The sequence below is a fragment of the Lygodium microphyllum genome, chromosome 26 (assembly GCF_053477565.2).
Source record: "Lygodium microphyllum isolate KBCC chromosome 26, Lygodium_microphyllum_v1.1.10, whole genome shotgun sequence".
Lineage (NCBI taxonomy): Eukaryota > Viridiplantae > Streptophyta > Polypodiopsida > Schizaeales > Lygodiaceae > Lygodium > Lygodium microphyllum.
This window is the reverse complement of record NC_141160.1, coordinates 49,657,514-49,682,548: the sequence shown is the minus strand read 5'-3', so window position 1 is coordinate 49,682,548 and position 25,035 is coordinate 49,657,514. Positions and strand designations below refer to the sequence as shown.

At 40.6% G+C, this 25,035-nt stretch overlaps 1 protein-coding gene across 2 annotated transcripts in view; it reads left to right on the top strand.

Annotated features, from left to right (window-relative positions):
• Positions 1-17,757, top strand: part of LOC148013247 (ras-related protein RABC1-like) — a 45,308-nt gene extending 27,551 nt beyond the window's left edge. Inside the window, exons 4-6 of one of the 2 annotated variants that reach the window (XM_087668027.1) lie at positions 16,776-16,897; positions 17,034-17,135; positions 17,226-17,757. In XM_087668027.1, coding sequence (XP_087524153.1) covers positions 16,776-16,897; positions 17,034-17,135; positions 17,226-17,333 — 332 coding nt within the window. In that variant the 3' untranslated portion in view covers positions 17,334-17,757. Of the gene's footprint in view, positions 1-16,775; positions 16,898-17,006; positions 17,136-17,225 lie in introns of both variants that reach the window. The other variant, XM_087668028.1, reaches the window with a different exon arrangement.
• The last annotated feature ends 7,278 nt before the right edge of the window (positions 17,758-25,035 follow it).

The window sequence follows — 25,035 nt, the reverse complement described above, 5'->3', positions numbered from 1 at the left end:
TACTGTGATCAACAGAACTGTGCGACTACCAGAACTCTTGCGACAGGGGTACTTGTGTAGCATAATTCAGCTGAAATCCAGACACCAATCTGAAAGCACGAAAGATGTCTCAGATTCATCTATGTATGGTCCATACATCTTGGTTTGCACTGATGTTGATGGAAAACTGGAATGAAAAACTGGACAGCAAAACAATGTGAGAGCACACAGGCACATGGGTGTGAAACTGTGAATGAATTGTATATATGTGCTGCCAATCGGAGGGATATATTAAGTTACATACACTCTGCCACTTTAATTATACATTTCTGGCTCTTAAAACAGTTCCAAGAAGCATTAAATCAATTAAAAATGTTCAATAGAACAATTGGCTCAGAAAGTTCTTTAAAAGGGGACTTGTGTGCGCTACCACTTTCATCCCTTTATCCCAGGTTATACTCTTCCAGTGCCGGCTCTTCTCCATCATTCTGCCTATCATTATCTTGATCATCATCATCATCGTCATCTCCTTGTTGAACTAAAAAAGACGCTTTATACATTAAATCTTCATTAGCTCATTATAATAGCCCCAAAACTCAAAGATTACCAAAGTTTCTATGTCCCATATGCAACACACAAACTTTGGGAGGATCCACATATATAAATAGGAGGCTGCTCATTCTACTCCCTTGTTTGTAGGTTTTCAGCCATCAGCTCTCTACTGCTCCTTGCTGTTGGCGATCACTCGTACAGCTCCTAGACAGCTGCATTTGCAATTTATGTAGGCTGCCCTCCTGATCAGCCTCCTTCAGAGCATTTTCCAGCTGGTGTTTTCTGCAGTGCGGAACCATTTGGGATTAGATTCACCTTCCTTTGCTATCGCCCAGCTTCCTACAGCCTCCATGGATCAGCTGCCATCACTTTTGGGTGGTTACAATGCTACATTTACCAGTTCCAGCTCAGAGACTATGGCATCTTGGTTTCCAACTTGCTGCCCTTCCACTTACAGCCTCACCTCAGCTTCAACTGGTGGTTATAGCACTTGGGATTTGTTTCTAGTGGACGTCACCATAGTTGCCAAGGGTTTTAGAAATGGGAGGTATGAAATGGGCTTCTAAGATTTCATACGAATTTCCTAAAATGTTAAAAACGGGTCTCAGTCAAGATGAAAATTATTTAAAATTTTTATACATATAAATGTACTTTAAGTCCCATGGGTCACAACAAAACACATATTGTACATGATTGAGCATTGTATAAAAAATCTAAGCAAACAATCAGTAGACCAACAATTTACATACATGGCATACCATATTTCAGGATTCATCTTCTAGATTTCATAAGTATAAAAGAAGTATAATGCATAGATTAAAAATTGTGTGAACATACTAATTGCAATCTATCAATAACAATCCATGTCTCTGTAGCATTTCAAATAAATCCATGGACCATGCAACATGTCACATGAATAATAAAAGTTGCTATTAAACATGTTCAAACTTCAAATTTCTCTCTCTATAGGCTGGCTTTGATTAGGCAAACAAGGACAATTTGATTCCATGTGCAAAATTAGGCCAACTCTAATCTTCAAGGACCAAAATATCAATTCAGCCATGTCCTACGTTTCAGAAACCCTTGGATGTTTCTAACATTTCCTACTTAGTGGTTGTCCAACCCACGTGATTGTTGCCATGTCATTACCATCCTCTTCAGTACTTGGTGTCTCCATCCTTGCTGTTGCCTTATTACATGGAGATCTCATATTGTTGCATTTTCAGTTGCTAGTTGTTGCTTGCAGTTTTCTCATCATCAACACCCAGATCATCTTGCATCTATAGTTCGAGACTTGGCGACGAGCTGATCTCCTCTTGGTGACTGTATCAACCTATGTTTTTGTAGCTAGTTTGATAGTTTGCATCATCCTCCACTTCCTCTATTGTCGCCTGGGTCTTCTATTGCCTTGGTGATTAGTGTTTTGTAGTTTCACACTCCGACATTTCCAAATGGTTGTTACGTTACTCAGGATCCATCTCTGGTGGACATCACATTTCAACACTCTTTAGCTTTTCCCTTGAGCATTCTGCACACTCTTACATTCATTTATAGCATTCATTCACTTCAAAGTTATTCTTTTCTCTCTTTCTTTATTTGTGTTTGTTTCTATGTTTGCGTTTTGTGTTTTACACATTGTTGTTTGAGTCTTTGTGTTTCAATTGTGGTGGTACTTTGTGTGTTTCCTTAGTGTAAACCCTAGCATATCTTCACAATAGCAACAAACACATGCTGAACAACAACTTGATTTTCAACCATTGATCAAGGCATTGCTGATGATGAAGTGCTAGATGAGAGGGCTGCTATTCCGGAAGCTAAAACAACCTCTAGATGGCTGTTGGATACATTACGAGACAGTAACAATTCGTTCTTTTTTCCAGTAGAACTAGAGCAACTACTTACCTTGCACAAGGTAACTTGGTTGGGGGGGGCACTTGTAGCTACTACAAGCAATGAGGTGTTAACAGATTTGTCAGCTCATGTGTGGATCCATCTGATGAGGAGTTCTCAGCGCGACACAAGGCTGTGTTTTCAGTGTTTAAGTGTGAGCAGGTGGGCTGTGCATCAGAATAAGGCTGAGGTGAGTGTGGGCATGCAAGAAAAGAGAAGATTTGCTGAAGCTGCTGCTGTTTTTTGTTGTCAGAGAAGGAAGGAGGCTAAGTATTGGGCCTTCAAGTGCAGATTTTACCTTTTCATCGCCTTCGGCGGGTAAAGAAGGAGCGGGATGAGCGAACCATAGTCCTAGCAGGCTGTATTTTCATAGTCAGAGGAAACTCCTCTTTGTGTTTTGTGCAGGCGTTGTAGGTGAAGATGTCTTCTAAGGTTGAGATAGAGTTTTAGGCGATCATGGACCGGAAGATGCGCATCCTACCGGCTCTTCCTTCAGATCAAAAGCTTGATGGTGAGAACTACCGCATCTGGCGGGTCATGATGCTTGCCATACTGGAGTCCTATGATTTGGTGAAGCTTCTTACGGAGGCTATCAATCGTCCTTCTTCACGAGACGAGTCTAGACTCTCGTCCAGTTGAGAAGGTGGAGTTGGCAAAGGTTTAGACACATTGGGATAAACTCAATTCTCGCATTCGCTTCTTTTTATTTTTCTCATGTACTACAACTATTATCTAGCATATTGAGCATTTGATGGTGGCTAGGAAGATATGGTCGGAGTTGGATCAGATGTATAATCAGATGACTGTCATGAAGCAAGTCTCTTTGGAAGTGCAAATGAGGACCATGAGTGTCAACAAGTCATCATCCATGTGGCAGTATATCAACAAGCTAAGGAAGCTTCAGATGCAGGTTCAAAACGCAGGGAAGGTGATCACTTTTGAAGACATGGTTATAACTCTCATTTCACAATTATCACCTTGCTTCATTGGTTTTTATTCGGCCTTGATTACTTCAGGGCGGTTTGAGACTCTTTGGTGGGAAGAATTGGTTCTTATAGTCTTGGACCAAGAGGAGCTAAAAAGGAACCAATGCTTTGACATTTGAGGTTTTGGTTGGTTAATCCTCTCATAAGATGGGGAAGGACCCAACAAAGGAGGACAAATCTAAGGGGGACAAAGACAAGGAGTCTACTTGTCACATTTAACAGTTCACTGAAAGAAGGATTGCCCCAACAAGGAGAAGAAGGAGAAGAAGAAATCTTCAAAGGATTCTAGAGCGGTGGCTACTCCATCAGTTGCTTTCCTTCATTTGGAGCTGGTTGAGGATTCGACCGTGACGGCTTTTGATGTTGCGTCGACGGCCCCATTTACTCGGGAATGGATTGTTGATAGTGGTGCCTCTCGCCACATGGCTCCTTCCATATGTGTTACTCATTGGCAGCCTTTTCATGGTCAAATTCTCATTGGAGATAGTTCGTCTATTCCTATTTAGGGATGGGGCAACATGCATCTTATTCCAAATGGGCGTGGTGGTGCCCATGCATCTGAGATACTTTATGTGCCAGCTTTGGGGTATCATCTTTTCTCGGTGCACAAGATTTGTGCCCTTGGCCTTTTGGTCGAATTTGATGTGGATTCTTGATCGAGGATTGAGACAGGTTCTTTCTTTAAGTTATGAGGAGAATGGAGTCTACAAGTTGCGGTCTTCTTCTGCCTTGACTTCTCTTCCTCTTACCTCTGAAACTTAGTCTGAGCTTTGGTATGCTTGGTTTGGCCACCTCAATTATGATTACCTTCGGAAGGCATCTAAGGACCAGTTTGTTCGAGGATATTGTGGTGAGTCAGTTTGTGTATCTTGTATCCATGGGAAGCAACTCAGTCTGAGCTTTGGTATGCTTGGTTTGGCCATCTCAATTATGATTACCTTTGGAAGGCGTCTAAGGACCAGTTTGTTCGAGGTTTTCCGGATATTGTGGTGAGTCAGCAGCCTTGTGTATCTTGGATCCATGGGAAGCAGACTCGTGATGTTGTTCCCAGCAAGGCTTTGAGGTGGTCTTCAGCACCCTTGGAGCTTGTTTTTATCGATCTTTGTGGACCGATGAGGACGAAATCCCTTCGAGGGAGCTTGTATTTCATGCTCATTGTAGATGATTACAATAGGATGACATGGGCCTATTTCTTGAAGTTGAAGTCGGAGGCTTTCTCCAACTTTAAGGATTGGTTGCTTTTTGAGGAGAACTGATCGGGGCGGAAGTTGAAGACCTTATGTTCGGATAAGGGCGGATAATTTATTTCTAATGAGTTTACTCGGTTTTTTGCAGATCGTGGTATTCACCAAGAGTTTACAAATATAAACACCCCTTAGGAGAATGGCATCTTGGGGGGAAGAATCACAGTGTGATCGAGATGGCCCGTACCATGATGGAGCATTGTCAGACATCTCAGTGTCTATGGACTGAGGCTGTGGCTACTGCAGTTCACATCCTTAATCATTCCCTTACTTCCGCTGTTGTTGGTATGACTCCTTATGAGACGTACTTTGGATCAAAGCCAGATGTTTCTTATTTTAGGGTTTTTGGGTGTGATGCTTATGTTCACATCGCGAAGACATAGCGTGACAAATTTGAAGTCCGCCAATGATCAAACTGTAAAGTCTCCTTCACATAGGTAGGCTCTCTATCCTGCATAACATGGGATATCAAACAGTAGTTAGAGCAAACAAGCTCCATAGTATGTGCGTGGTGCCTCGATGACCTCCGCCGTCCATCCTACGATTGCCACTCCTTAGGGATCCCCTCAATCCTTGAATCTCGGAGTGCGTCACGGGCCCAATGAGGAGGAGCCCGGATCTCACCTCGACAGTCTCCATCTGCTGAAGTTTCTAAAAGGTCCACTGACAACAGAGGACCAATCCGTGAATTCGGTGGCTGGGAGGTAGACTGCTCATCCGAAGAAGAGTCCTCAAGCGACATAGGCTTGAGAGGAACAGTCGCCAGGGCCCAACTATCATCGGGATCTCCAAGAATAGGGTGGTCCTCACCACCCTCTAGGGCTGGAACCTCCATAACCGAACGTCACGGCCCGCATAGACATCCTGCTTTACAGGATCATACAATCGATGGCCTTGAGATTGCGAGCTATAGCCCACAAACACCTATAAACAACCACAAGGTTTTCTGGCTAAGGGACAAGAAAAGATGGTACGTAAACTCAACAAAAGCTTGTATGGGCTGAAATAGGCATCTCGTGAATGGTATCATAAGTTTGATACATTCATGCAATCTCATGAAGTGAAGTGGATCATTGCTTGTATATCAAGAAGGTAGCAGATGGCTGCCTTATTATACTAATTTTGTATGTGGATGGCATGTTGATTGGTGGTAGGAATGTTCATGCGTTAGACACATTGAAGAAGAATCTACATAGAAGCTTTGATATGGAGAATCTTGGTGAAGCAAATCATATTCTTGGCACGTATCTCAGGGACATATCGAAAGGTCTTTTTAATCTATCACAGTAGAAGTATGTATCCAAGATTTTGCAGTGTTTCAATATGGAGGGAGGGAAGCACTTGGTCTACCATTGCCTTCATATGTGAAACTTAGTGCAGAGGATATCCCTACATTTGATGATGAAAAGGCTGAAATGGCCAAAATCTCATATGCTTCGGCTGTGGGTAGCTTGATGTATGCTATGGTTGCTACACATCCTGACATAGCATTTGCAGTGAGAGTGGCTAGTAGGTACATGGCGCATCCTAGTAGAAAGCATTGGGAAGCATTGAAAGGTATCATGAGATATCTTAAGGGCACAAAGGATTTGTGCATCTACTTCGGAAAGAAGAAGGCATTTGTCGTTGGCTTTATGAATGCAGACTATGTTGGTCATGCTTACTGCAGGAAATCTACTTTAGGGTATGTATTCACCTTCATAGCAGGAGCAATTTCTTGGATCTCCAGGCTACAAAAGTGTGTTGCATTGTCTACTAAGAGGTAGAGTATGTGGCTGCCACTGAGGTATGCAAGGAGACTTTATGGCTTTCATGTTTGGTGGGAGAGCTTAGTATTATTAAGACTCTTGTCCTCCATTGTGATAGTTAGAGTGCTTTCATGCTAGCATGAAATCCCATCTTTCATGCAAAGATGAAGCACATACAAGTGAAGTATCACTTTATTAGGGATGTGCTTGGTAACAAAAGCATTGAGCTTGTCAAGGTATATATAGATGATAATCGTGTAGATCTTCTCACAAAAGGGCTTCCAGCAGAGTGGTTTGCTCATTACCAACAGAAGAGTGGAGGATGACACCAGATAGGGTGGATGCTGACACCAAGAGAGTGTGGACTTTAAACGCAAGGTGTAGGAGCATAGAAGATGCTGTTGCCAACAATGGAGGATGGATGCTAGTTGAAGAGGAGCACACTGCCACCATAAATGTAGCCAACTGGAGATGAAGGTTGGTGCCAGGAGAGTGGAGATGGTGGTAGGAGAGGAGAGAGAGATGATGGAAGAGAGAGAGTGTCAGAAGATTGACGAAGAGAGAGTGGGAGTGATGGATTGAAGGATTAGCCGTAAGGAATGAATGAGAGAGTGGTCTATAAATAGGCACAGTTAGTCTAGGGTGGTGCCCCTTTTTGGGGCTGCAAACCCTAAACACAAAATGTAGAAACACAAAAAACACAAACTTTGGGTTGCTAGGTACGAAAGGTACGATACGGTATGGTACGATAAAATACGGTACTAATTGGTATCTTATGATTTTATAAGGTACGGTACGATATTAGTATGAAAAAAAAAACAAAAACTTTGTTATTTTGGATTATAGATAATAGAACACATGTTTAGAGCTAAATTAGCAATGCCACTTGAGTTAATAGGATGAATACATGAGGATAACAAGGAAAAACCTCATGCACAACATGCGCAATGCGCTACTAGAAGAAAAATGGGAGTGTATATGTAATACATCAAAGAACAAAGCAAAGTTTAGGGTGGATGGACAAACAGGCTCTTCATTCTTTTGTGTGTGTGTATGAGAGAGAGAGAGAGAGAGAGAGAGAGAGAGAGAGAGAGAGAGGAGGGGGGGAGGGATGCTCTTGGAATTGGATACTCATCTTGGAAGTTGGGAGAGAGGGAGAGTGTGTGTGTGTGTGAGAGAGACTTGGAATTATGATAATAAACATAAGGCTTAGGAGTTGGAAGATATTGTATGGTCTAGTCTTCAGAGGCCAAAAATAGCGTGTTTTTTGGTATGAAATGGTACGGATACGTACGGTACGGTACGGTATGAACTGTACGGAACGAACTAGTCTGTACGTAGTACAAATGTAACTATGCGCAAATTGTAGGTGAAGGGTTTCTCAACAGCTTTGAGGCTGAATATAGGGCAGCATCTACAGCTACATTGGAATGTGTGGCTTAGACGCCTTTTGGTCGATCTTCGTGCGAGATAGTAGTCATCCACTTCTATCTACATTGACAGTCAGAGTGCCATGCAATTGTGAGAAATCTAGTTTTTCATGCTCGTACTTGTTAGAATTTGGTAATTCTGGGCAATGCCCAATGTATTTTGTGTGGTGTGGACATTTATTCAAGTGTCAATGTAGTGTTATCGAGTGTCTTTAGACATTTAGTGACACTAGGAACTAGAGTAAGTTAGCCTAACTCTATCTAGTTAGTGGAAGGCTAGTTAGATCAACTCATGACCTAAACTAGGTTGTACTTTCACTCTTTCTGTTCAGTTCAGCAAGTACACTCTACTTGCTTGCTATAGCTCACTCATTGTCACTGTCTCGTTTCTCTCTCCTCCATTGCTGGTCTTGTTTTCTCATAGTTGGTATGAGAGCAACTCCTACGCGCGGATCTTGAATAGCCACCATCAGCTGGTGCTGCTGCGCTAAGGTTGTGCTGCAACTAGTCAATGCTCAACTCGAGGAAGAGGAGGCACTGCTGGCAACTGATTCTTCAGCCTGTACAGCTGATTGGCCAGGGTGCTGCCAACACCACCAGCTAGGCTTTAGGCTGCTGCCTGCCAGCTCTGTCGATACTAAGTTGCCTCTGCTCCCTGCACTACTCTGGCCGCGGCCATTCCTAGTTAGCAGCAACCACTGCCACCTTTTGCATCTTTCGCATTGCTTGCTTTGTCTCACATCGCCAGTGCCACCTGGTTTGTTTCACCTTTGTCTTTGTGCTACTTGCTGCCCGTTACACCAACCATTGGTACCTCTGCTGTGCTCTAAGCATTAGCTTAGCCAGCACAACTGCCGTTGCCACTGAATCGCCCAAAGTCTGCGCATGCATCTAGAGGTATCCAACATTTGGGGCTTTTGACCAAATCAGCCTTTTCTGCACAATTTGACACTGGGGAAGCTGACATTGCATGCTTTCCACTAGATTCGTGCAACAAATTTGGGGCTTTTAGGCGTGGAAGCTTTGGCACGTATCTTGAAGCAGATTCCAGCTCTTGCTCCTTGTTGGCACACACCTTGAGGTGCAATTCTGTAGAAATTCGAGCTATAAGGTAAAAATTTCTTCAATTTTTGAAATTTCAGGAGGAAATTTGGGGGTTTTTCCCTTATTGCATCCCAAGGCAAGAAATCAGTGATATAGAAGCATTTAATTGCTGCTATAGTCAGATAGAGCAGCAAATTTTGGGAAAATTCAGAAATCTTGGTGAGAATCAGCATTAAATTGCTGGAAATTGTAATTTTGTAGGCACACATTATGAGGTAGGTGTATTACAGCAGTATATAGTAGTGCATTGCTGATATTATTGTGGCTGAGTGCTATTTTGGGTGACATTGTGCACACTTTGGCATTTTTGTGACAGTTTGGTACTTGTTTGATAATTCCGAGGGATTTTTGGTACTCTGAGGAGTACACACACTATACTTCAGTATTGAAGTATTTGGCTGCAGATTTTTGCTCATTCTTGACAGCATGGCGCGTCAAGGAAACAGTGATTAGAGTAGAATCCTTGGTATCCTCACTCAAAAGGACAAGCTTTATGGCTCTAACTACTTGTTGTGGAGTTTTATGGTTTGCAACCTTCTTGTTGTGAAGGACTTGTGGGACTATGTTACAGGTGACTTGCAGTGGCCAGGAGGTCTCGCACCTTAGACACCTCAAAGTCATGCTTGAGGACAAATTGCTAGTGTTGTTGTGATGCCCCTCCTCCCTCCCTCTTCTTTGGAGGATCAAAGGAAACGGGATTTGAAGGATGTTCAGGCATTTTCTTTGATAGCAATATTAGTAAAAAGGGCCATCATTCTGCACATTTGGTCTTGGAAGACCTCAAAATCAACATGGGACATACTTGAGCGTATGTTTGCTGTCCGCAATGAGGCTAGGATCTCCTATCTTCACAAAGAGTTGGGATTTAAAGGATGCTTAGGCACTTTCTTTGATAGCGTTGTCAGTAAAAAGGGCCATCGTTCCACACACTCGGTCTTGCAAGATCTCAAAATCAGCATGGGATATATTTGAGCGTATGTTTGTTGCTTGCAATGAGGCTAGGATCTCCTATCTTCGTAGAGAGTTGGCAAATGTAAACCTGGATGAGAGTGATAGCATGATGGATCACCTTACTATATACAGGATTTGTGTGACCAGTTGCTCAATGTTGATGAGATTATTGAGGATGCTGAATTGGTGAACATCATGTTGAACTCTCTTTCAGAGTCATATCTTGGTTTTTACACCTTTTTCATATTGTCATCGAGGGGGGTGGGGGGGCCAGCTGCCCTTTACTTTTGTGGAGTTGGAAGGCCTCTTGTTGCAAGAGGAGCAGACTCAAAAGAATGTTGCATTGCGTTTAGGTGATGTGGCTATGCTTTCCAAATTTAAAGGCAAGGGTAAAGCTAGGCGAAATGCAAAAAACTAGCAAAAGAGTGATGTTGGATAGCCATTAAACAAGGCTGTCCAAGACTCAGATGAGGTTAAAAAGAAGGGGAAAATGCCATTATTGCAAGAAGCCACTTGGTCACTATATTGATGAGTGTCGAAAGAGATTGGCCAAGGAGAAGGAGAAAGACTCTGGTTTGGTTGTCCAAGAGGCATCGGCCATCAAATTAGCAAATGGTGATGCTTCAATCAACTTGGTAGAGGAGGATTATGCATTTCTCACATGCAGTTATGATTCTTCTATGGCTGTTTGAGGATTTAATGCTGCTGAAATGTAGCAAACATGATATTTTGACAGTGGTGCTCCAAAGCACATCACATCCAGGAAGCACTTGTTTACTTCTTTGCATTCGGCCCCTATTGGAAAGTGTGTCACATGTGCGAACAACAATAAATATGATGTTTGTGGCATTGGGATAGTCACTATTACTATTGCAAATGGTTCAAATTTCATGCTTCTAGATGTATTGTTTGTGCTTGGCATTACAAAGAACTTGTCATCTATTTCTACCTTCAATAAACATGGCTTTCAGGTCATCTTTGAGGATGACAAATGTATTGTCAAAAATAGAGAAATGGACTATGTACTTAGGATGTTAAGCACCCTATATAAGGGTTTATTCTTGTTAGACACTTATGACCGACATTCTCATGATGCTATGGCGGTCACTAGTCTTACATCTGCTATGCAAAATGCAGAGCTTTGGTATGCTGGCTATGGATATACGAGCTTTTGGAGTTTGATGACTCGCCAGAGGTGTCATATGGTAGATGCATTGCTTCCAGTGGAGACTCCACCTCCTCATGTATACGAGGGATGTATTTTGGGCAAGATGCACATGTTTGCCTTCAAAAAGGATAGTACAGTGCGTGTAATATGAAAAATATAACTTACTTTGATGTTTGTGGTCCCATGAGGACACGTGCACTTGGAGGTCATCTTTACTTTGTTACGTCTATTGATGACTAGAGGTATATATGGGTGCATGGGCTAAAGGCTAAATTTGGTGTACTCATGTATTTTAAACATCTTGTGGCAAAGCTTGAGTCTAAAATTGGTTTAAAAGTACATGCATTTTGCATGGATAGAGGGGGGGAGTATATGTCTCTTACTTTTGAGACATATTTGTTGGATTGTGGCATTATGCATTAAGCCACTGTGCAAAATGAAGTTGCTGAAAGGAAGAATTACACTCTTATGGAAATGACTTGCTGTATGTTAAAAAGCAAGGGGCTCCACATAAATTTTGGTTAGAAGGGCTTTAGTGTGCCAATCATGTATTGAATTGTGCATCTACAAAGGCTTTGAAGATGATCACACCATTTGAAGCTTCGCATGTCAAGAAACCCAAATTTGACTACTTTTAGGTATTTGGTTGTATAGGCTACACGCATGTTCCGAAAGAGCTTCGTGGGAAGCTTGATGATAAGGCTATAAAATGTAGCTTTACTAGCTATAGTTCGGAAAGCAAAGGCTATTGCATGTATGACCCACGTACGAAGAAGGTGTTTGTTAGTAGGGATGTCATATTTGCTGAAAATGCAACATTTTCACATGACTAGTTTCAAATGCTAACCACACATGACATTGGTGATGTTTTTGAAGGCCTTTAATATCTTTCTTTGGAGTTTGTGCTTGCTGTAAATGGCAGGACAGACCTATTACAGCAAGCTATTGTTGCTCCATATGCTCCCGAATAGGAGGGCATTGATGAGGGTTTGCCACATGCAATGACGGCAAGAGTTTAGAATGAAAGGGATGCTATAAATGCAGCAAAAACGGTCCCAAGATGACTGTTATAAATTCTCTAGGAGAGTGAAATGGATGCCCCATTATCTCGGTGTACTAGAAGGGCTGCTCGACATGCAACATGTAGGGGGGGGGGGGGGCACATTTGGTCGATATCATGGAAGAAGATGATTGTGATAAGCATGTGTTTATGAGCGCAATGTTGGATGATGATGAGCCTACTTCCTTGGATGAAGCTTAGCAGGATGTATGTTGGATGTAGGCCATGTAGGAGGAGTTAGACTCCATTGCCACTAACTCTACATGGGATCTTGTGGATCTACCACCTGGCAAGAAGGCCATAGACACTAAGTGGGTTTTTGAACTCAAATGTAAAGCTGATGGTACAATTGATAGGTACAAGGTACGGTTGGTAGCAAAAGGCTATGCGCGCAGAAGAAGGTCATAGATTATGAGGAAACATTTGCTTCTACATCCCTTATGAGTACGATGAGATGTGTGATTGCTGTGGTTGTAAATTATGGTTGAAAAGTACATTAGTTGGACATTAAGACAACATTCTTTAATGGGGGTTTGCATGAGGATGTTTATGTGTCACAACCTTCAAGGTTTGTAATTAAAGGGAGAGAGCACGTGGTATGCAAGCCGCATAAAGCTCTTTATGGTCTTAAAAAAGCTCCTTATGCATGGTACTAAAAAATTGATGCATATTTGGCCAGCAAAGGGTTCAAAAATAGTCCAACTACTCCCACTCTATACATTAAGAATAAAGGGGGGACTTGTTGATTATCATTCTTTATATGGATGACATGCTGCTCATTGAACCTACAGAGGAATAAATTGCTGATTTGAAGACTCAATTAAAACATGCATTTGCTATGTCAAACATGGGTTGTCCATACCACCACTATTTGGGGATTTAGTTCACCCAAAATTAGCATGGTATCATCATGTCATAGTCATAGTATGTGGATAAGTTGTTACATACATATAATATGCAAGATTGCAAACCTATGTGCACTCCTATGGATCCATGCTTAAAGCTGTCTATGCAATGATGGTGAAGAGATGCATGATATTGCAATTTACAGCCAGGCTGTTGATTGTCTCATTTACCTTTGCAACACGTCTTGACGTTTAGTATGCAGTATCTTAGGTGAGCAAATATATGCATAGGCCATGGACCATACATTGGCAAGCTGTTAAGTGGATCTTGAGATACTTGCAAGGTACTCAATTACATGCATTATTATTTTTGGGAAAGGGGAGGGGAGACTTGCATTTACAGGCTTATACTGATTCAGATTGGGTTGGTGATGTAGACACTAGGCAGTCTACTAGTGGAATTGTTTCTTTCTAGCCTGTTTATGCATTTCATGGCTGTTGCGCAGATTGTTGGCTGATCTATATCTACCATTGGAGGGGTCTTCACCCATTCCTTGTGAAAGTTAGAGTACTATTGCAGAAGTACGTAATTCTGCATTTCATGCTTGCAAGAAACACATTGAGGTGTATTGCCATTATGTCAGAGAGAGATGTTATGCAGGAGAGATTAGTTTGATGGATGTATCCACATAGGAAAATGTTGTTGACATTTTCAGCAAAGCATTACCATGTGAGAATTTTGGGGCTTTTCGAAAGTCCTTAAACTTAGGATGCTTTGGTGATTGATCATCCTTGTACTTCATGACATTGGCATTTTAGGGTATTAGAATTTGGTAATTTTGGGAGTGTCCAATGTATTTCGTGTGGTGTGGACACTTATTTAAGTGTCAATGTAGTGTGTATACCTAGTGTCTTTAGACAATAAGTTAGTGATACTAGGAACTAGAGTAAGTTAGTCTAACTCTAGCTAGTTGATGGAAGGCTGGTTAGCTCAACTCATGACTTAAAACTAGATTGTACTTTCACTCTTTCTATCCAGTTCAGAAAGTACACTCTACTCTCTTGTTGCAACTCACTCACTGTCACTGTCTCATTTCTCTCCTCCGTTGTTGGTCCTGTTTTCTCATAGCACTAAGCATATTGAGGTGCATGATCATTATGTCAGAGAGAGGCTACATATAAGGGAGATTCACTTAGTTTATGTCCCTATACAGGATAACTTGGCAGATTGTTAACAAAAGCTCTCTTTAGAGAGAAGTTTGAAGCCTTTTGCAAGGCTCTAGGCTTGATATCATTTGGGGTTTGATTTGCCTATTCCTTGTATACAATTACATTGTTCACTCAAGGGGGGTTTGTTACACTTATCGTGTTCCTCCGAAGTTCTGGTGTAAACATCTCCGTATCCACGGGCACTTTTTATCTTCTTGTTATGGAAGGTTTTTTCCCCATGTGAATACCCTTTAGTGGGTGTGATACTTAGTACCTTAGGGATTGTAGTTTCATTATCATTCTCACATAGTGGATTCGACCTTCTAGCACTCTCCTCTTTCTTGGTGTTCACTTGTTCACTATGAGCATGTGTGAGTATGTGCATGCTATTGAATCCTAATCTAACAAATAATTTGCACAAAAACAAGGGTAGCCCCTTCTAACTTAAAAAATAGTGTACTGGGACTTTGTTCACCTCGAACATAAATAGGCAAGAGAAAAACAATTAAATTATCAGGTTAGCCAATTTAAAGTAGTTGATGTGAGAGTGTGCAATAGAAAGGAACGGAAACACAGAGACAAAGGAACAGAGAAAGACGGCAAGAAAAGAAGAACGAAATTTGCACTAAACAAGAAAGAATGCTGATACAAATGGGAAAGTGGAAGGAGATTGATCAATCCTTGCTTGAGCCCATAGTGTTAGTGAGGGCACTAGATTGAGCTGATGACGATGGCAGCATTGGAGAGGGAGGAAGATGACAGAGTTAGAGTGTGCACCTACCAAGGAAGGAGGAAGATGAATGGATGATGGGAGGGGAAGACTATATATAGGCCAAAATTGCCCAAATCTGGATGACTTGCATTAGGGGAGGCCATAAATGCTGGCCGATCAGCAATAATGCTGGTCAATGACGAATAAAGTACTAGAAAAATAGGGGTGACCTTGGAAAAGTCCCAGATGACAATGACAATGTTTGGCAGGTGTAGGATAAATGCTGGCCTATCAGCAATAAATGCTGGTCAATGACGAATAAAGTGCTAGAAAAATAGGGGTGACCCTGGAAAAATCCCAGATGACAATGATAATGTTTGGTGGGTGTAGGCAGGCAAACTGTGGAAAGTAGTAATTGCTTGAGAAATGCACACAAAATCTCGACCGGAGGAGAAAATGCACTAAAAGGCAATAAACTGAGTGCTCTACAATCAGCTACCTCCTCCGTCAAAACAAGTGACATATAGGTTAGAGCTCCTAAATTTTGAAGTCCTTTTTTGAGTCATACTAAGGCTCCCAGGCAAGAGATGACAAGGCATGACAAACATGACTGCTAACAGTTGACTGCTCCAAATAAAAAATCACAGCAGTAAATAATGATAAAAAATGCTGCATACTAATACCTATGCCACATGGCATCCTACACAACATGCATGGCCAGCCTGACTGCCCTGAACTGCTGGCAAACATTAAACGATTGCATAAAACTGCCCGATCTATATCCAAGAAATGTGTAATTGTGCCTGAGAGTGCTAACCGTACAACATTATACTGCCAATGCCTACCTAGGGGATGAATAAATCTCTGACAAAGGAATAGGGCAGAGATAATGAGCTAGAGTGTATCGTACTTTGACAGATTGTGAAATGCAGCAGGCAGCCCCTGAATGCATTTGGCAGCAGCAAACACAGTAGTAGGATGCAGGATCAGTGTGATTGATGGACAATCCGATGCAGGAAACTAGCAAATACAGGCAGCAGTGATGATTTGGCAGCTGAACGGATTAGTCTGGCAGCAAGACACAAATGTGCAGTAGTTGAAAACAGGTTGTATGCCAGCAATCAGGGCAAAATGCAGCAGTAGACTGCCACGTGGCAGTTGGGCAATGTCAGAGTAGGCTGTACAGCAGCATGGGGAGCTTTGGGTGAGGTGTCCTCTACGAAGGGGGTGTGGACAGCAAAGATATGGCACCTGCAAACTGCACAAATGAGATTGAGGCTGGATGGAGGGTAGCATCCCTGGTTTGTGTTTATGGGACACAAACACTCTCCAGGAAAAGATTTCTTTTTAATTAATAAAAAGGTTTAATTTATTAATCAGTCATGTTCTGGGGTTGTTTTAAAGAAGTTAATGTATTTTTAGTTCAATAGGGGATGCATGGGCTGAGTGAAAGACATGAACACAGAACAAGTTCCACCAAAAAGGTGTACGACAAGATGTGAAGTGGTCTTTAAAAAATTATACCTTGTACTTACTGCATTTATGGTGGTGGATGGTTGGTGCAAGTGTTTCCAATTGTGAAGTTTGAATTCATAAGTGTTTAAATCCTGGAATGTTTAGTGCAAGCGTTTGCAGTTGTCAAGTTTGAAGTTTGTAAGGGTTCGAATCCTGGAATGCCTTAAGGCAACTTGGGATTATTCCTATGCCTATTAGACTTCTTAACATATGCTAGTGATGTAAAAATGAAGGTGAGCAAATATTCTGTGTAAATTGATATTACCAGAGGAAACTGTCTGCATTTTTGTATGTCTCCATCTTATGGTTCTTAGTTTAGTGATGATGATGTTACTGAGGTTTATGATGATGATCGATTGTGATATAAATTAGTTTCTTGCAGTATATGATGTTACAAGGCGTGACACTTTTACAAATTTGTCTGATATTTGGCTGAAAGAGGTGGATTCATATTCTACGAACCAAGACTGCATCAAGATGCTTGTTGGAAATAAGGTTGATAAGGCAAGTCATCACAATTCTTTTCTTCCTGATTTGGCACAACCCAAAGCTGTGAAAAGAGTGCAAGGGGTTTCTTAGGCTTTCCCATAAATAAAAAAATATCATGCTGCAGGATTCTGAACGAGTGGTTACAAAACAGGAGGGCATTGCATTTGCAAGGCAGTATGGCTGTTTGTTTCTAGAATGCAGTGCAAAAACACGAGTTAATGTTCAGCATTGCTTTGAGGAGCTTGTGCTGAAGGTCAGAGGATAATCTTTGGGAACAATTTTCAACTTCCCCTTTGCAGCCCTTGTGTTTAGTTGTTGATTTTAAATAATCTGTTTTCCACAGATACTGGATACACCAAGCTTACTGACTGACACAAGTTCATCAAGAAAGAATATTTTGAGGCCTGGACAACCTAGTGACAACACAGGGGAAACCAGTACTTGCTGCTAGGGTGCTTCAATGTCAGACATAAATTTGATGTTTTGCCATATTTGACACAGATTAAATGATCTCAAACAGTCTACATGTGGTTATTAAACATTTTTTGGTTGTAATTTAATTTTACTTATGATTAGACTGTAAATCAACTCATCATGCACTTTGTAATCTGTCCTGGAGGTGGTACAAACTTAATAGCATGTTCTATGGAATGGATTAACTTTTATGTGGTAGATCATACAACAATCAAGCAGCCTATCGATCATACCAAACCAAGGTGGAATATGGATGAACTGTGCTAGCAATGTGGTCTTGAATTAAGTTATACACTCTGCATTACAAAAATCCAAGTGTGGCTCCGTACTTCAGTTGTCAGGACAGACTCATGAGATGAGGTTGTCAATTCAAGTCTCTTTGATGCAATGGATAGATAGAATTACCTTTCCTGCTGTGCTAACTATGGTATATATGATGGTCTCTCTCTTTAAGACCCCCTTGCAGATACTTTTTATCTTGGCCTGGTAGTGTAGGCTGTTTTTAACGTGCTCTTGGAGGCTGCAGCTTAATTGCTTTCATTATAAAGTGGTGGGGTCATGTTGGCAAACCTTTAAATAAATATACACTATTCATGCTGGCTGATAGAGGGTTCTATCTGCAGCTTCTGAAATTCATTCACAAGTTATGGTACTGATTAATAAGTACTGGTTTTTATGGTCATTGACAGTAGTGCGTGCTGGCTTCTATATTTCATCCGTTAGTACTAGTCTTCTGGTTCTTCATGGTAATTGCATACCGGCTGATTGAAGGTCTTATCTGCAGGCTTTGTGCAAAAGCACTTACACGGATGTAGTCATCTTTTTCATGGTTCAGCTTTGATGCCCTTGATGGTGTGGAGTTCAAGCAATCGGTGACATCAATCAGCCTAGCTATCGATTGTTTTATGTGTTGAGCGCAAACAATGAAGTAGAAGTGTTCTTTTTTCTTTCTCTTCTTTTTTGGTTTGTGGTGTGGTGGTTTTTGGGGTCGCAATGGGGGATGCTACCTCGCTTGTGTAGAAAAGCTGTAGGCCGAGTAACCTCTCTATTGGCAGTGTGAGAACACGGTAAGACACTTAAAAATAAGGCTTATGAGCATTGTAAAAATGTGCTCGTGGTTGTCAACCATAGTTTCTTATTCTTACTAGCCATCTTATTTCCGTGTGAATCACTTGAATTGATTAATCAATCAATTGGCCTCCTTTGTTTGGAATTCAACGAAATATTTTGAACCCAAATAATGAAGTCTTAATGTAAAGCATAGTACATTTGCACCTGTGCATCTAACCAAGAAAGATTGAAGAAGAAAGAAACCATCAGTGTAATGGTGAAGGCACTACCCATGAGAGGAGGAAGAATGATTTGACGGACAAGGCTAGGCCTAGCAAGCTTGATCAACTTGCTAAGGAGTCTAGGAAAGATGTGCAGACTAGAGATCAGCAAGACAGACCTATCCCAAAGAAGGTTGATGCTAACAATTGCAGCTAAAGACTAGCAAAAATGCACCAAATTTTTAGGTAAGGTCTCTCTCAAGAAACTGGCTCGCATACCTTTGGTGGATAGGAACTTTTATGTAGCTCTTGATGATGAGGGAGCCCACTACGGAGTTGTAGATGCAGTTTCAATTAGTCTAAGCAATGTGCAAGGCTCAAAATGGTTTCATGGAGTGTGCATGGGCTTGGGATGAGTGCCCCCAATGAAGTATGTTATCACATAATCAAAAGAAGGAACTCAGTCATGATTGCCTTACAGGGAACTAAGCTAGCTGAGAAGGAATCTTTGAAGCTCAAGTTTCGAGGATATGACATTTTTTTGAATGTTTGTAGGAAAGGGAAAGGAGGCACCTTGTTGGCAATTAGAATAAGTCTCTCAAGCTTGTCTTGGCATCTTGTGTAGCAATTAAAATCTAGGTCGGGGAGGAGAAGCTACAAGTGGTCTTTGTTTATGCACTAAATAATCCCTTAGCTTGAGTTGCATCGTGGAGCTAGATTTGTGTGATGGCTAAGAATGAGATGAGCATCTTTAGTGGAGATCAGAATATGACTAAATAGTCCCTTAGCTCGAGTTGCATCGTGGAGCTAGCTTTGTGTGAAGGCAAGGGATGAGATGAGCATCTTTATTGGAGATCAAAATATGACTATTGGAGTAGGTGATAAGTCACATGGGGGTGGATGCATATTGATGGAAGAAAGGGCTGTTTGAGACAACTTTGCTCCACTCACACGAGCTACAAGATCTTGGCTTAGTCATGAGGGATGGATTTTGAAAGAGCAGGGTTGCTTGTGGCAGGGAATTGAAGTTCATTTACACTAGAGAGAAGTATGTGTTCAAGCTACCAAGGTCCAATTGAAAGGTGATTGGGATTTCCTTGGAGATGCTCCAACGCCCTTTTATCATAATGCATTAAATATGAAGTAGAAAAGGGAGACTCATGATCGTGGAGAATGTTGATGGGTAGCTTGTGATGGATGATAGTGGTATCTTGCAAGTTTTCAAAGGGCATTTAGCTCAGATTGTTGGGAGTAAGCATGTGGCTCCTCCAGACTATGAGGTTAAACTGGAAGCTTTCTTTGGTGGTGATGTGGTGCCATTACCCCTAGGAGGGGTGCTTGGCCTTGAAAGGCCTTTCACTAACGATGAAGTTAGGACAACAATGGGATGCATGGAACCCAGTAAATCACTTGGAATAGATGGTTATTAGTGGAAGTATTTGTGGAGCTATGTGATGTATCTAGTAGAGATTTAATTGACTTGGTCAACTATTGCAAAATGTTAGGCTACATTCTTCGTGAGTTCAACTTGGGACTTATTCAACTCATTGCAAAGTCTATGGCAAGGAGGTTACCCAGTCATTGGGGTCCATTGACAATGTCAAGTTTTGCATACAAAATTTTTGCAAAGTTGCTTCCCTAAGAATCAAGTTTATTCTTACCAAGGCCATCTATCCTATGCAGAATGGTTTTATTTATGGGAGAAGGATTTAGGATACCATTTTAAACCTTGTGTTTTCAATGGATTTAGCCCTTAATTCTGGAGCAAGATTTGTCTTTCTTAACATGGATTTGAATAGAACTAGGATTGGGTTAGCTGGTCCTCCATTCTAGCAATTCTTAAGGCAATTGGTTTTGGACCAGTGTTTTTGAAGATGGTGGATGTACGATTTACTAATGTTTAAGCATGTGTTAGCATTAATAGTACTATGTCAACACCCTTTGAGAGTGTTTTTGAAGATGGTGGATGTACGATTTACTAATGTTTAAGCATGTGTTAGCATAAATACTGCTATGTCAACACCCTTTGGGCTAAGGAGACTGGTGAAACAAGGTGTCCTTTGGCATCCTTGTTATTTTCTTTGATAATCAGACCACTACTCTGCAAAGTCGATAAAAGAGTGCAATAGGGTGCAATCAAGGGCCTTCCTTTTCCTATGGATAAGATGTCGTGGCTCAAATTTTTAGACTAAGAAAGATTCGATGGAAGCTTTGCTTAACACGTGTAGGATGCTGAACTTTCTATTCAATCGTTAGTTGGAATATTTAGGCTACCCTATGGGAGTTGGCATCACGCTGTATTAGAGATTTCAATGGTCCTACACCTGGATCAAAGCTAAAGTCGACACGTGGCAGATGTTCCTCGAGACAATGGCTGGAAGGATCCTTACAGTAAGAACTGTTATTGCTGCTATAACTATTTATATTGTCATTGTGCTGCACTCTTATCAAAATCATCTGGTTAAAAATTGAGTAAATATTTAGTGACTTGTTTTGGAAGGTTGATGGGAGGAGAGGCTGTCATTCTATTCCATGGCACATATTTACGACTAGCAAGGCAGAGCGAGAGTTGGGTCTCGTCTCCTTGGATGAAAATGGAAGACTCTTCAACATAGGTTTATTGAAAAGAATGCAAAGAGACCGTCCATGGATTGTTATCCTCAAATTTTGGATTGCAAATTCTTGAGTCGGGGGTGGCTTGTGGCATGATATCAATCGGGAAGATGTTGTGTGCTTTACCCAAATCCCCTTTTGTTGCCAAAGTCACAAGTGGCACAAGCATTGATTAAAGAATGGAGATGTTTATTGGAAGAGATGTAATGGGAAGGAGTTGAGGATAGAAGAGGGGATTCTACTTTGCTTCATAATGTTTGGATTTCTCACTAGGCTTACGACATCCCGTTTGTTCCTAAAGCAGTAAATCCTATACTCTCAAGGAGAGTCTACATGAAGGGGGTCCACCTATGGGTAGACATGTGAAATCATGAGCAGTATGTCTTGTGCATCATTGAAGAGATTCAAGAACTATTTCAGCTCAACGATAAGGAACTTCAGTGGGCTAGAACAAGTCTTGGGGGAAAAAAGGTGTTTTGGCCAACCAACTCATTGGTTGTTAGGAAGCCATGCATCAATTTTTTGCACTTACTAGGGGGTTAGAGGATATTTGGTAAGGTCAAGGTCAATTGCCTTAGAAGCTCAAATCTAAAAATCCCTTTAAGGAATGCTAGAAGAATCCTTTTCCCTACACCTTGTGGACTTGAACATGGAAGAGGAGGCTCAAGAAGGTTTGGAGAGCAACTCTATTTCCAAGGTTGAATTTGCTAATCTGGCACACCTTAGTTAGCAAGCTCCCTACCCACCAGAGACAAGCTTGTGGGAAAGATTGCATTCTCCAATGTGTAGCCTATGTGGGTAGAAGGAAGAACTAGTAGAACATTTGTTTTGGGATTTATGTAAAGTCAAACCCTTGTGGAGGCATGCTAAGAAATGGTTGGGCAACGCTACCTTCAATACATGCATTAGTATTATGAGGGTAGATTGTTTTGAGACCAAGGTGGTTTTGATTAAGAATCTAGTAAATTTTATCTTGCAACTAAGAAAACAACATGCGTTTGAGTGGAATGAATTTTGTGAAGTAACGGATCTAACACCAAGCATAAAAGAAGAGTTAATTGTGTCATATAGGAAATTGCAACACAAGGCTCATTTTTTAGGAAGCTACACTTTGGCAAATAGCTTTTGTTTGATATGTGTCTTTTTGCACACCAAGGTAGTTACCTTTACTTGTTAATATATATTTGCCACATTATTAAAAAGAGGATAGACATTGAAAGGGCATGGATCTCACTAACAATGCACCTTCCTTTAAGATGTCCTACGAGGATAGTTTGATCCACCTTTTTGATGATGGCTTCATTATTGTATGTTTTTTTAAGGATAAGATGTGCACCTAGCTTTGAGTTAAGAAAGGGAGATGCTTTGTAGAGGCATAAGAGGACATGCTATGTTATTGATACTAGTTAGAGAAGCTGGAGTCAAAGGAGCATTACATGTGTAGGTGCCTTACCTATTGTGAGATAGGAAGCTCCTTTTGTTGCTTCTTCTAGCTTGGAGTTGAGATACAAAAATAGGGTAAATTTGGACCTTCTTACATTAGTAGATGAGGAGATGCTTTGGAGAGGCATGAGAGTTTATGCTATGTTAGAGTTATTAGATGTAGAAGACCATTACATATGCAGATATTGTGGTTACTTTGAGATTTGACGCCACCATCACTAGCTCTTTCAATAGGAATTTGGGACATAGACTAGGTCATGTTATTTCTTGACCGAGTTTCTTGAGACTCTTACCTTCTAAAGATTCATAGATATTTAGATGCATTTATGGCACTTGAAGTGGCAACATTAATGGGGATGTAGAATGCATGTCAATGAACATAGGTCGTTTGAGGTCATAACATCATCAACATAGGCTCAACCACCAATATCAGCTCCATCTAACAGAGGATTAATTGAGGTTACCATAGATAGAGCCACAAAGCTAGAAGGCCTTGTTCTTGAGCTTAGTTAGCTTCCACAACATTATCTGAGGATTCGAGGTATCATCTCTTGCCATAGGTGGACATTTTAAAGGAAAATTTCTTTATTTTTCTACCATGAAAGGTGAAGCACCAAGAGAGACACCAAGAAAACGAGGAATCTACAGCAAGAAAATCTATCTTGTATAATCAACAAGCATGTTTTTCATATTTAAATTAATCAGAAGAAGAAAAACAACACCGATCTTCTCAAATCTTCACACGTCATCATATAAAAATTCTCCCATCGATTTATCACAACAGAACAACACATTCTTCATATTCTTATCAAAAGAACAAGAGAACACATAGGAATGCTCCACTTTGAATGGAAATCATCACAGTATTCATCTTCAATAGTTTCGTAGTCTTTATAGTCTCTCACTCATAGATACATTGTTTTGTATGAGAAATATGCTATCTCTCACTCTCTATCTCTCACACATATTCTCTCTCTCAGTAGTACATTGGAATAATAAACAATAATCATCCATTACCTCTCTTTGGTCATGGATACCCCTCCCAAGAGATATGTTTGATATGAAAGGTTACCAGAGCCACTACAATGTCCTTTCAAAGCTCAATAGATATCTTCCAAAGATTAGAAAACATCTCCAAGCTACACATCCATCCAACAGAATACTTACAAAGGCATACATAGCAAAAACATAATAGAGATAGAGGCTCTATAGAGCTAGTCAATGTAGGGTTTTACATAGAGTCATTAGAAAGCATTTACCTTAACTAAAACCATTCCAAAACCATAAAGAATCATTCAATAAGCTTCCAAAAAATCTTAAACTCCATCAATCATCATTCCATCCTCTCATATAGAAAGAAAACAGAACAAAATAGCAATTAAACAGAACCTATCAGAACCTATGAGACACTCAACAGAACCTTTCAACACATCATATCTCCATTGAAAAACATCATGAGCTTCTCAAACCTATTCAATCTTATCCAAAACTCTCTCAAAAACTTCCAAACCAATCAATTAGCATTCAAGTAATATAGAAATCACCCAAAAATCCAACAAAAAATAGCAAAAAATACAGTCATATCAACCCTCAACATATTTTCACACTTAATTAGGGAGCGTCCTTGCGACCTCAGAAAAAGAGAATAAAAGTTCAAAATAAATAGCTTAGCTTGATCTTCCACATCAACTTTAGGAAACACATCCAAGCACGACCCCAACTTATACCTGCATCTCTAATAAAGAATTGCGACAAAAGGAAAACACCTTTATCCATTAACATAGCTTAGAAACAAAAAAGCATGACAAATTTTAAAGGATATAAGAGGTTGCTTTCGCAATAAGCATTCATTTGTCAAATAGAATCATGAACCACCATCAATTAACTTTGCAATCAGCTTCATCTTCATCTTCAACTCTATGCAAGAAGGATAACACACCACATATATATCATAGAACACACACATAACTCACACATACACAAGACAATGTAGTCTAAATGGCATATGCTCCCAATACACGGAGAGAAAAAAGAAAGATTTTCATTAAAAATATTAGTAGAACCAAGAGAGTATCCACAGACTATATGGGATGCAGATATTTTTTCTTGAACTTCATACTCAGCTTGAGACGTTTCAGACTCTTATTCTTATCCACAAAATGTAGAGACACATTTTGGAGAAATTGTAAACAACGCATCCTTTCCAAAAGAATAATAAACCTAGTAGGAAAAGCTTGTGCAAAATAATACAAGACATCCATCTGAGCAACAATCACATCCTCATTATGATTAATCGCCAAGTTTGAAATACTCTTTTGAGTATTCAGATGAGATTGTTGATGCATAAAAGCA